The 13,636-nt window shown below is 42.3% G+C and overlaps 1 protein-coding gene and 1 pseudogene across 11 annotated transcripts in view; both read left to right on the top strand.

The window, feature by feature from the left end:
- Positions 1-1,305, top strand: part of GGT7 (gamma-glutamyltransferase 7) — a 28,964-nt gene extending 27,659 nt beyond the window's left edge. For all 11 annotated transcript variants that reach the window (XR_001494112.4, XR_012419300.1, XR_012419301.1 and 8 more), the window contains one exon: positions 539-1,305. Coding sequence is in view for 8 of the 11 variants with exons in the window: in XM_005568789.4 (XP_005568846.1) it covers positions 539-702 (164 nt within the window). In the remaining 3 variants the exon portion in view is untranslated. The remainder of the gene's footprint in view (positions 1-538) is intronic.
- A 10,432-nt stretch (positions 1,306-11,737) lies between these two features.
- Positions 11,738-12,635, top strand: LOC123567297 (high mobility group protein B3-like; annotated as a pseudogene).
- The last annotated feature ends 1,001 nt before the right edge of the window (positions 12,636-13,636 follow it).

The following is a 13,636-nucleotide window of genomic DNA, read 5'->3' as shown; positions in this document are numbered from 1 at the left end:
TGCAGTGATGCAATCTCAGCTTACTTTACTGCAACTTGTGCCTCCCAGGGTCAAGCGATCCTCCTACCTTAGCCTTCTGAGTAGCTGGGACTACAGGCATGTATCACCAACCTTAGCTAATTTTTAAATTTTCTGCAGAGATGGGGTATCCTTATATTGCCCAGGCTAGTCTCAAACTCCTGGGCTCAAATGATCTCCCACCTTAGCCTCCCAAAGTGCTGGGATTACACGCATGGGCCACTGCACCTGATCTGTCCTGTTTTCAATATGAAGAATGACTGTATATTATTGATCACTTACTGTATGCAAGGTTCAGTGCTGTGTGTGCATTATCTCTGTTAGTCCCTGCAACTTCATGTTCTCATATAATCCCTATTTATACATGAGGAAACTGAGGCTCAGCAAGGTAAAGTGATTTGTCCAAGGTCATACAGCTCTGTGGTGGAGCAGCCAGAACGACGATCAGGTCTGACTGTAGGACTCTTGAACTAGTGCTCTGTACATTCTGAATGTGTGTATGTCGGGGATGGTTTTTCAGGTGAGTTCACAGAGGAAGAGATTGAGTTCCTGGAAGCCAGGGGTCACCACGTGGAGAAAGTAGATGTCTTATCCTGGGTCCATGGCAGCCGAAGGACCAACAACTTCATCATCGCTGTTAAGGACCCTCGGAGCCCAGATGCAGCTGGAGCCACCATCCTGTAGAGCAGCGGGGTGGGGTGGGGTCTCTGCTCCCCCACTTTGCATGTTCCCAGAGTCCCTCCTTCTCCCAGGTTTGGTCTCAGGGGGACCCCATGGATGCCCCAGATCAGGGGCCAGAGGGGATGCTTAGCAAACCCAATCCCAGAGTAACTGGAAAATTCTCCATCAGGAGGCCGCTGGTGGTGGTGGTGGTGGTGGTGGTAGTGATGGTGATGATGATGGTGATGAGTGTCAGCATCCACAGCCAGGCAGGCAGGACCTTGAGGAATCAGACTGTCTATGTGTCACCTCCCCTCCTTCAGCCATGCTGGCCCTGAGCTTAGGGATGTGCTTGCAAACCCTTCTCAAGGGTCTCACAACCCCAACATCTTCAGACTGGCCTGACCTGGGCCTTGTCTTCTAATTCCTTTCTCCTGTTCCCAGCCTCATTTCTTAAATGACTAGGAATTTTTTAATGGGCCATTATAGGGAGGGGTTGCTCCTCTTTTCCCACCAGGTTGAGGTGGGGGCCTTGCATCTGGGGGTCCCCAGGGTATGGGGTGGGGGTGGGGACAAGCTCAGGGGCTTCCATTTGCAAAGGGGAATTAAAGAAAGAATGTTGCTTAACTATGGCTGTGGTTTAATTTATATTTAACTGGGTTGAGAGTGGGAGTGGGAGAGGAGACCTCGACTCACCCTGTCCCAGTAACTGACTCCAGAGTAACCTGGAGTCAGCGTTGAGGGACTCATAATAATATCTGCTGTCCAGCTAAGACATGCACCAATAATAATAATAATTCATAACAACAGTAATAACTATAGTAGATAGCATCTAATCTTTATTACAAGCCTCACAAAGTAGGTACTAATATTATTGCCATTTTACAGATGGGAAAAAGGCCAAAAGAGGTTAAGGGACTTGTCTAAGGTTCTTCATCTGTTAAATGGAAGAACTGGGGTTCATCTCAGCATGTCCAACCCCGGAATTTGTGCTCTTAACCAATTCCACACCTGTTAGTTGAACTATTTGTTATAAAGTATATGTCATATAGTATATATCAGACAATAAGTACCTTTTATAGATAATATCATTCATGCCTCCATCTACTTTGTACCTTCAGGTACTTTGTTAGGCACTAGAGATTCAGCACTGAACAAGACAGGCTTTTTTTTTTTTTTTTTTTTTGCAACAGAGTTTTGCGCTTGTTGCCCAGGCTGGAGTGCAATGGCGTGATCTCGGCTCACCACAACCTCTGCCTCCCTGGTTCAAGCTATTCTCCTGCCTCAGCCTCCCGAGTAGCTGGGATTACAGGCATGCACCACCATGCCTGGTTAATTTTGTATTTGTAGAGACGGGGTTTCACCACGTTGGTCAGCCTGGTCTCAAACTCCCGACCTCAGGTGATCTGCCCACCTTAGCCTCCCAGAGTGCTGGGATTACAGGCATTAGCCACCACGCCCGGCCAAGACAGATTTTTTAATGGGTTTGCAGTCTATAGCGGCAGTCAAACATTAAAGAAATAAGAGCACAGATAATTCAGATAACTGCCATCACAATAAGCTCTATGAGGGATACTAAGAGAATGTATATCAAGAAAGTTAATCTAGGCTAGGCGCAGTGGCTCAAACCTGTAATCCCAGCACTTTGAGAGGCCGAGACCATCCTGGCTAACACGGTGAAACCTCGTCTCTACTAACAAATACAAAAAACTAGCCGGGCGAGGTGGCGGGCGCCTGTAGTCCCAGCTACTCAGGAGGCTGAGGCAGGAGAATGGCGTAAACCCGGGAGGCGGAGCTTGCAGTGAGCTGAGATCTTGCCACTGCACTCCAGCCTGGGCGACAGAGCAAGACTCCGTCTCAAAAAAAAAAAAAAAAAAAAAAAAGAAAGAAAGTTAATCTAGTTTGAGGATCTGCAAAAACCTCCCTGAGAAGGTCATGAGGATGAATAGGATTGACAGGAAAGGATTAGATATGGGATGTGAAAATGTCATTCTAGCAAAGGGAACAGAATGTTCAAAGGCATTGTGGTGAGAAGGAATGTGTCATGTTTTAGGAGGTGAAAGAGGGCCTATATATTCTTCCTAGAGCAGGGGTTGGCAGAGTTTTCCTACAAAGGGCCAGAGAGTAAATATTTCAGGCTTTGTAGGTCATATGGTTCCTGTAGTAATTACTCAACTTTGTTGCTGAAGTGCAAAAGCAGCCATAGACAATGTGTAAGACAACATCCTGATGGCTGTGGATGTGTTGCAATAGAACTCTTCCTTCTCTTTCTTTTCTTTTCTTTTCAGACGGAGTCTCGCTCTGTCACCCAGACTGGAGTGCAGTGGTGTGATCTGCAAGCTCCGCCTCCCAGGTTCGCGCCATTCTTCTGCCTCAGCCTCCCGAAATAGCTGGGACTACAGGCGCCTGCCACCAAGCCTGGTTAATTTTTTTTTTTTTCCTGTGTCTTTTTAGTAGAGACAGGGTTTCACCATGTTAACCAGGATGGTCTCGATCTCCTGACCTCGTGATCCGCCCACCTCGGCCTCCCAAAGTGCTGGGACTATAGGTGTGAGCCACTGCACCCAGCCAGAACTTTATTTTCTAGAAATAGACCCTTACTGCCATAAGAGCGGTAGTGTGCTGACCCCTACACTAGAGCACCCCGAGGGGATGATGGGATTAGATGAAACTGGTGAGGTAGGTAGATCATTCTTACGAGGCTGGTATTAATTCCCCATTTTATTGATGAGAAAATTGTGACGTGAGAATCATGAAGTAACTTACCAGAGATCACCCAGCTGGTAGTTGGCAGATGCATGATTCAAAAGCAATCTGTTTGACTCCATAGACTATGTCTCTCTTTCTTCTTTTCCTTTCCTTCCTTCCTACCTTTCTCTTTTATCTTTTCTTTTCTCCCTTCTTTCCTTCCCCTCCTTTCACAGATCCATGATTCAAAAGCAATCTGTTTGACTCCATAGACTGTTTCCCTTCCCTTCCCTTCCCTTCCCTTCCCTTCCCTTCCCTTCCCTTCCCTTCCCTTCCTTCCCCTCCCCTTCCCTCCCGTCCCCTCCCCTCCCCTCCTCTCCCCTCCTCCCCTCCCCTCTCCTCCTCCCTCTCCCTTTCCCCTCCCCTCCTCCCTCTCCCTTTCCCCTCCCTTCCTCCCTCTTCCTTTCCCCTCCCCTTCTCCCTCTCCCTTTCCCCTCCCCTTCCCTTCCCCTCTGTCTCACTCTCTTTTTCTCTTTCCCTTTCCTTCTTTCTCTTCCTTCCTTCCTTCCCTGCCTTCCTTTCCCCTTCTTTCCCTTCCCTTCTCTCCCCTTCCTTCCTTCCTTCCTTTCTTTCTTTCTTTTTTTTTTTTTTTTTAGAGACAGGGTCTTACTCTGCCACCCAGCCTGGAGTGCAGTGGTGCAATCCCTGTTCACTGTAGCCTCGACTTTCTTGGTCAAACAATCCTCCTGCCTTGGCCTCCCAAGTGGCTGGGACTACAGGCGTACACCACCACACCTGGCTGATTTTTCATTTTTTGTAGAAACAAGGGTCTCACTAACAGCCCAGGCTGATCTTGAACTCCTGGCCTCAAGTGATTCTCCTGCCTTGGCCTTCCAAAGTGCTGGGATTGTAGGCATGAGCCACTGTGCCTGGCCACTTCTTTAAAATTTTTTAAATTATTTTATTGGATTGCAGATGTAACAGTTTTTCAAATATCAAACACTTTATAGATATATAATGTGTATCTGTAATCCACCCCCTCAAAATCCAAACTTTCCAAAAATCTCACTATCAATAACTTAATACACATTCCTCCAACCTTTTTCTGTACATTAACATATATTCTGTTTAAAAAGTAAAATGGCACTATATTTTCACACTGTCTACAACTTCCTTTTTAAAAAATTTACCAATATAGCATGGGCATTTTCCCCTGTTAATATATATGGATCCACTTTATTATTTATAATAATGCATCATAGTTCCCTGAAGGGTTTAACTAGTTTCCTTTTGATGGATGTTTGGGTGATCCTTGTCCTGATATCTTTAGGTGCTTGAGCCATGCCTGTAGTCATACCAACTCTCCCAGGCTGTCTTTCAAATGACAGAGTGTCTTAGTTCATTTGGGCTGCCATACCAAAATATGATAAACTGGGTAGATTGGAGCAGAGATTAGTGAAATAGAGAATAGAAAAACAATAGAGAAAATCAATAAAATCAAACCCTGGATCTTTGAAAAAATCAACAAAATTGACAAACCCATCCCAGATTGATCAAGAAAAAAAGAAGACTCAAATTACTAGAATCAGAAATTAAAGATGGGACAGTACTTACAATCTTACAGAAATAAAAAAGGATTGTAAAGAAATACTATGAACAATTGTATGTTAATAAATCAGATAACTTAGATGAAACGTAAAATTTCCTAGAAAGACACATACCAAAACTGACTCAAGAAGAAATAGACAATCTGAGGAGATGTATAACAAATAAAGAGATTAGTAATATATACTAAAAAGCAAACTACTTACAAAGAAAAGCCCAGGTCTCAGATGACCTCACTAGTGATTTCTACAAAACATTTAAAAAATTAATACCAATTCTATAAAAAAACTTTCCATAAATAGAAGAGGAAGAAACGCCTTCTAGTTTATTCTGAGACTAGTTTTACCTTGAAATTAAAATCCAACAAACACATAATAAGAAAACTACAGACCAATATTCTTTTATGAACATGGATGCAAAAATACTCAACAAAATACTAGCCAACAACATATAAAAAGAAGTATACCCTGCCTCGGTGTGATACATTCCAGAAATTCAAGTTTGGTTTACTATTCAAAACTCAAGTATTGCATTATATCTTTTTGGTAGAATAAAAAACAAAAACCACATGATCATCTCAATAGATGCAGAAAAGGCATCTGACAAAATCCAACACCCCTTCATGATAACAAACAAACAAAAAACACTGCAAACTAGGAATAGAAGAGAACTTCCTCAACATGATAAAAGGCAAATATGAAAAACCCTCAGTTAACGTCATAGTTAATAGTTAAAGATTGGATGCTTTCCCACTAAGATTAGAGCATACCCATTCTTGCTACTTCTATTCAATATTATACTGGATGTTTTAGTCAGGGCCGTTAGGCAAGATACAGAAATAAAAGGCCTCCAGATTGGAAAGTAAAAAGTAAAACTGTTTTTATTTGCAGATGGCATGATCTTGTACACAGAAAATCCTAATAAATCAATGAAAACAATGACAGCTAACAAAGGAGTTCAGCAAGATTACCAATACAAGATCAGTATAAAATCAGTATAAAGTTTTTGTACGCTTGCAATAAACAACCTGTAAATGAAATGAAGAAAACAATTCTGGCCAGGCGCAGTGGCTCCCACCCGGAATTGCAACACTTTGGGAGGCTGAGGCTGGAGGATTGCTGGAGCCTAGGAGTTGGAGACCAGCCTGGGCAACATGGTGAAACTTTGTCTCTACAAAAATTAACTGACAGTGGTGGTGTGTGGCTGTAGTCCCAGCTCCTCAGGAGGCTGAGGTGGGAGAATAGCTTGAGGCCGGGAGGTGGGTTGCAGTGAACCAAGATGGCGTCACTGCACTCTAGCCTGGGCATTAGAGTGAGACCCTTAAACAAAAAAAGAAAAAAAAGGAAGAAAATTCCACTTACTGAAACATCAAAAAGAATAAAATATTTAGGAATAAATTTTATAAAAGAAATATAAAACTTAAAACTACAAAACATTGTTGAAAGAAATGAAAGGAAACCTAAATAAATGTAGACATTCTGTGTTTATAAATCGAAAGATTCAATTTTGTTAAGATGCCAATACTTCCCAATTGATCTACAGATTCAACGCAATCTATATCGAAATTTCAGCAGCACTTTTTTGCAGAAATGAATATGGATGATCCTAAAATTCATATGGAATTAATTGTAAGGGACACAGAATAGCCAAAACAATCTTGAAAAAGAACAATGTTGGAGAACACACATTTCCGGATTTCAAAACTTACTACAAAGTAATCAAAACAGTGTGGTAGGTATAAGGATAAACATATCAATGGAACATAATTGATAATCCAGAAATAAATCAATATATCTACGGCCAATTGATCTCAACTAGCGTGCCAAGATCATTCAATGAAGAAGGAATAGTCTCTTTAACATACTCACATACACGAAATGAAGTTTGAACCTTACCTCACACCACACACAAAAAACTCAAAATGGATCAAAGACCCAAATATAAGAGTTAAAACTATAAAACTCTTCGAAGGAAACATAGGGGTAAATCCTCATACCTTGGATTTGGCAATGGTTTCTTAGATATGGCACCGAAAGCACAGTGACAAAAGCAAACATAGATAATTGGACTTCATCGAAATTAAAAAGTTTTGTACATAAAAGGACAATATTGAGTGAAAAGACAGTCCAAAAATGCGAAAAATATTTGCCATCTTATATCTGATCTGAGTACTTTATATAGTACCCAGAATATATTAAAAACACTTAGAGTTCAACAACATAAAGACAAATAACTCAATTAAAATATGGGCAAAGGACTTCAATAGACATTTCTTGGCAGGGCACAGTGGCTCATGCCTGTGATCCCAATACTTTGGGAGGCCAAGGTGGGCAGATCGCTTAAGACCAGGATTTCAAGACCAGCCTAGGCAAAATAGTGAAACCCCGTATATACCAAAAATATAAAAAATTAGCTGGGTGCAGTGGCACGTGCCTGTAGTCCCAGCTACTCGGGAGGCTGAAGCAGGAAGATCCCTTGAACCCAGGAGATCAAGGCTGCAGTGAATTGAGATCGTGCTATTGTACTCCAGCCTGAGTGATAGGAGTGAAGCCCTGCCTCAAAACAAAACAAAACAAAAAAGACACTTTTTTTTTTTTTTCTGAGACAGAGTGTCACTCTGTCACCCAGGATAGAGTGCACTGGCGCCATCTTGGCTCACGGCTACCTGCACCTCTCGGGCTCAAGAGATTCTCCCACCTCAGTGCCCTTTGTAGCTGGGACTACAGGTACATGTCACCACGCCCAGCTAATTTTTGCATTTTTTGTAGAGATGGGGTTTTGCCATGTTGCCCAGCCTGGTCTCAAACTCCTGGACTCAAGCAATCCTCCCGTCTTGGCCTCCCAAAATGCTGGGATTACAGGTGTGAGCCACTGCGCCTGGGTTTCAACAGACATTTCTTCAAAGATAAGTCTATGATAAGATACTGAATATCATAATCACTAAGGAAATGTAGATTAAAACAGGTCAAAATCACCATGAGATACCACTTCACAACAATTAGACTGGCGATAAATATTATTTTTATTTTTTATTTATTAAATTTTTTTTTAATCTTTTATTTAAATAGAGATGAAGTCTTACTGTGTGGCTCAGGCTGGTCTCAAACTCCTGGCCTCAAGCAGTCCTCCTGCCTCAGCCACCCAACGTGCTGGGATTACGGGTGTGAGCCACTGTGCCCCTACAACAATAATTTTTGAAAAAGGAAATAACAAGTGTTGCTCAGGATGTGAAAAACTAGAGTCTTCATACATTATTGGTAGAAATGTAAAATGGTACAGCAGCTATGGAAAACAGTTTGGCATTTCTTTAATAAGACAAACCAAATTACCAAATGACCCAGCAACACCATTCCCAGGCATAAACCCCAAATCACTGAAAACAGGTGTTGAAAGAAAAACGTGTACATGAATGTTCATAGCAGCACTATTCACAATCCCAAAAGGTAAAAAACAACCCAAATGTCCATCAATCGACAAAAAGATAACAAAATGTGGTATATTCATACAATAATACATATTATATTATTCAGCTATGAAAAAGAATGAAGTACTGATACTGATACATGCTACAATATGGTTGAACCTTGAAAACATTGTGCCAAGTGAGAGAAGCTAAAAGGTTACATATGATTCCATTTATATGAAATATCCATAATAGGCAAACTGATAGAGACAGAAAGTCAACTGGTGATTCCTTAGGGCTGAGGGAATGGGGGAGTTGGGGAGAGGGAAATATCTAAAGAGTATGGAGTTTCTTCTGAGGCAATGAAAATGTTCTAAAATTGACTGTGGTGACGGTTGCACATATCTATGACTATACTAAATACCATAGAATTACACTTTTTTTTTTTTTTTTCGAGACAGGGTCTGGCTTTGTGGCCCAGGCTGGAGTATAGTAGCATAATCTCAGCTCACTGCAAACTCCGCCTCCTGGGCTCAAGCGATCCTCCCACCTCAGTCTCCACAATAGCTGGGACTGCAGGCATACACCAACACATTCAGCTAATTTTTGTATTTTTGGTAGAAATGGGGTTTCACCATGTCACCCAGGCTGGTCTTGAACTCCTGGACATATGCGATCTGACTGACTCAGCCTCCCAGAGTGCTGGGATCACAGGCTTCAGCCACACACCCGGCTGAATTACACACTTTAAATGAGTAAATTGTATGGTATGTCAATTATATTTCAATAAAGTTGTTTTTTTGTTTTGTTTTGTTCGGGAAAATTGTTTTTTGTTTGTTTTGTTTTTTGTTTTGAGACAGAGTTTCACTCTTGTCACCCAGGCTGGAGTGGAATGGCGGGATCTCAGCTAACTGCAACCTCCACCTCCCAGGTTCAAGCAATTCTCCTGCCTCAATCTCCTGAGTAGCTGGGATTACAGGCACCCACCACCATGCCCAGCTAATCTTTGTATTTTTAGTAGAGATGGGGTTTCACCATGTTGGCCAGGCTGGTCTGAACTCCTGACCTCAGGTGATCCACCCGCCTCAGTCTGCAAAGGTGCTTGGATTACAGGTGTGAGTCGCCGCGCCCAGCCTGTCAATAAAGCTGTTTTAAAAAAGACATAGGATTTGGTAATATCAGCTAAGAGCTGAATGCAAACTCTATGACCCAGCAATCCTAGTCCTAGGTTTTTATCCAGCAAAAAAATTGTACACATGTTCATCCAAAGACATGTACAAGAATGTTCATGGTAGTAAAATTTAAAATAACTCTGGCCTGGGTGCGGTGGCTCAAGCCTGTAATCCCAGCACTTTGGGAGGCCAAGGTGGGCGGATCACCTGGGGTCGGGAGTTTGAGCCCAGCCTGACCACCATGGAGAAATCCCATCTCTACTAAAAATACAAAAAATTAGCCAGGCGCGGTGGCAGGTGCCTGTGATCCCACCTACTCGGGAGGCTAAGGTAGGAGAATTGTTTGAACCCAGGAGGTGGAGGTTGCAATGAGCCGAGATCACGCCATTGCACTCCAGCCTGGGCAACAAGAGCAAAACTCCCATCTAAAAAAAAAAAAAAAAAAAAAAGAAAAAGAAAAACAAAACAAAAAAGCTCTGGCTAGGTGTGGTGGCTGATGCCTGTAATCCTACCACTTTGGGAGGCCAAGGCACGCGGATTGCCTGAGCTCAGGAGCTCAGGACCAGCCTGGGCAACACAGTGAAACCTTGTCTCTACTAAAAAATACAAAAGAAATTAACCGGGCGTGGTGGCATACACCTGTAGTCCTAGCTACACGGGAGGCTGAGGTCAGAGAATTGCCTGAACCCAGGAGGCAAAAGTTGCAGTAAGCCAAGATCGCACTATTGCACTCCAGCCTGGGCGACAGAGCAAGACTCCATCTCTAAAAAATAAAATAAAATAAGATAAAATAAAATAGCTCCTAAGTGGAAACCCGCATGCCCATTAACAGTAGAATGGATAAATTATGGTGTATTCAAACAATAAAATGCTGGCCAGGTGTGGTGGCTCACATCTGTAATCCCAGCACTCTGGGTGGCAGAGGTGGGAGGATCACTTGAGCCCAGGAGTTTGAGACCAAGCTGGGCAACATGGTGAAACCCCGTCTCTACAAAAAATACAAAAATTAGCGTGGTGTGGTGGCATGCACCTGTGGTCCTAGCTACTAGGGAGGCTGAGGCAGAAAGATTACTTGAGCGTGAGAGGTTAAGGCTCCAGTGACCTGTGATTGCAACACTGCACTCCAGCCTGGGTGACAGAGCAAGACTCTGTCTCAAAAAAATAAAAAATAAATAATGAGATGCTACCCAGCAATGAAAATGAACATGCTACAACTACATGCAACAATGTAGATGAATCTATAAGTTTAACTCCTGGTGAGACTAATCTATGGAGTTAGAAGTCAAAATACTGTTTACCCTTGGAGGCTGTGGGTAATGACTAGAAGGGGCTTCTTTGGGGCTGAATGTTCTATTTCTTGATTTCAGTGTTAGACATGTGTGTTGGCTTTGTAGAAATTCATCAGGCTTTATACTTATGATTTCTGTACTTTTATGTCTTTATATTATACTCTAATAAAAAGCTTTACAATTTCAGAATATTTTTGAAAACAGATTTTTTTCTCCCCCACCCCCACCTTTGTGTGTGTGTATGTGGTCACTTGATACTCTTCCATTTTTTAAAATTGTGTAATGATTACTCTATTTCTTCTATTTTTTCAATATTTTTTTTCCTGAAGAGCAAGCCATGGCTTGCCCATAGTAAGCCCCCTACTTTTTTTTTTCTTTTTTCTTTTTTCTTTTTTTTGAGATGGAGTCTCACTCTGTCATCCAGGCTGGAGTGCAGTGGTGCGATATTGGCTCACTGCAACCTCTGCTTCCCGGGCTCAAGTGATCCTCCCATCTCAGCCTCACATGGAGCTGGGGCTACAGGCATGATGCACCACCACGATTGGCTAATTTTTGTATTTTTTTGTAGAGATGAGGTTTCACCATGTTGCCCTGGCTGGTCTCTTAATTCCTGGACTCATGCAATTCACCTACCTCCACCTCCCAAAGTGCTGGGTTCACAGGCATGAGCCACTGTGCCTCGCCGTAGTATGTCTTTATGCAAAGCAGAAGTGACCCCCTTCTCAAGGCATTTTATTTCCATATGTCTGAAAATTGTTACAATGAACGGATTCTGTAATAACAAGGCATTTTACTGCCATCTACTGGTAAATTATCATAATAAATTTACAAATTACAATATCATGTGAATGGTGTCCACTTAAAAGTGATATCCTTCAAGACTAGTGAACAATACAGTCAGGATGGCTAATGGTAACCCCAGGAAACCAAGAGGCAAGATGTCTGCTTTTGCCTTCTTTGTACAGATGTGCAGAGAAGAACATAAGAAAAACCCAGAGGTCCCTGTCAATTTTGCAGAATTTTCCAAAAAGTGCTCTAAGAGGTGGAAGACAATGTCTGGGAAAGAGAAGTCTAGGCCGGGCACAGCAGCTTATGCCTGTAATCTCAGCACTTTGGGAGGGTGAGGCGGGTGGATCACCTGAGGTAAGGAGTTTGAGACCAGCCTGGCCAACACGGTGAAACCCCGTCTCTACTAAAAATACAAAAAATTAGCTGGACATGTTGGTGGGTGCCTGTAATCCTAGCTGCTGGGGAGGCTGAGGCAGGAGAATGGCTTGAACCCAAGAGGCAGAGGTTGCAGTGAGCTGAGATCGTGCCATTGCACTTCAGCCTGGGCAACAAGAGCAAAACTCCATCTCAGAAAAAAAAAAAAAGAAGAGAGAGAAGTCTAAATTCGATTAAATGGCAAAGGCAGATAAAGTGCACAATGATACAGAAAGGAAGGATTATGGACCAGCTAAGGGAGGCAAGAATAATGATCCTAATGCCCCCAAAAGGCCACTGTCTGGATTCTTCCTGTTCTGTTCAGAATTCCACCCCAAGATGAAATCCACAAACCCCGGCATCTCTATTGGAGATGTGGCAAAAAAGCTGGGTGAGATGTGGAAGAACTTAAATGACAGTGAAAAGCAGCCTTATGTCACTAAGGTGGCAAAACTGATGAAGTATGAGAAGGATGTTGCTGACTATAAGTCGAAAGGAAAGTTGGATGGCGCAAAAGGTCCTGCTAAAGTTGCCTGGGAAAAGATGGAAGAGGAAGATGAAGAAGAGGAGGAGGAAGAGGAGAAGGTAGATGAATAAATAAACTGTCAAAAAAAAAAGTGATATCCTTCTTCAGGGCAAAATTCATCCAACTAAATGTGTTAAGTCTGTGATTTGGCACTGTTGTGACGAACCCTGCAGACAGTAAAATGTAGACACTTTCTAGGTGGTTTTGTTCTTTCTTTTTTTCCCCTGTTTTGTTACTGTTTTTCTTAAACACATCATTGAAGTATTCACTGTCAGTCTTATCACTGCAAAGCTTAAGCCTATTTAGACATACATGAAAGTAGAAGTCCAATAAATACAAATCAAATTATCAAAGAACAATTGATTTTCTTCACTCTAGTCCAAATCTAGAACAATCCTGGATGTTTTAGGACTGTTTTTCTTGCTCAAAACATTTTATGAAGTAGCCTGATCACCTCTTCAGAAGCCTCTCTCAATCTATTGCTTGTTGAGACTATCATATGCACTAAGGTTTCTCCTAAACATTTCTAGGTATAAATTCATTAATATGCTTGACAACCTTATGGGGTAGGAGCCCTTATTCTCTGCATCCCATAGGTGAGGCAACTGAAGCACAAAGAAGTTACATTTCAAGTGATGCTATTACAAACATAGCTTCCTTGGGGAGCTTACAGTCTACTGGGGACACAAAACGAAACAAAGCCATGTAAAGATTTTTAAACAATATAAAGGAGAAAATACTTTGGACCCTGTTAGACAAGTCATTTATCTCCTCCCGGTTGCAGCTTCTTTATCTGTATAACGTAGAAGTTGGATTTGCCCAAGATCACACAGCTAATAAATGGCAGAGCTAGAATCTGAACTTGAGTGTTTCAGCTTCAGAGCCCAATATTGTAATCATTATGCTATACTATCTGCTAGTTCATGGCCTGTTTTTGTTCCTTTGCTGCCTGCCTGCAGGCAACAAGTATTTGTGTTGCCTAGGCTCCTACTATTTTTACCTACAGGATCCGCAGGTGCCCAATGGGCCCCTGTCTTCTCAGCATCTTGCATTCTTGCAGATCCCAGGAATA

This window comes from Macaca fascicularis, chromosome 10, assembly GCF_037993035.2.
Source record: "Macaca fascicularis isolate 582-1 chromosome 10, T2T-MFA8v1.1".
NCBI lineage: Eukaryota > Metazoa > Chordata > Mammalia > Primates > Cercopithecidae > Macaca > Macaca fascicularis.
The sequence above is the reverse complement of the archived record's forward strand: the minus strand, read 5'-3'. Positions and strand labels throughout refer to the sequence as shown.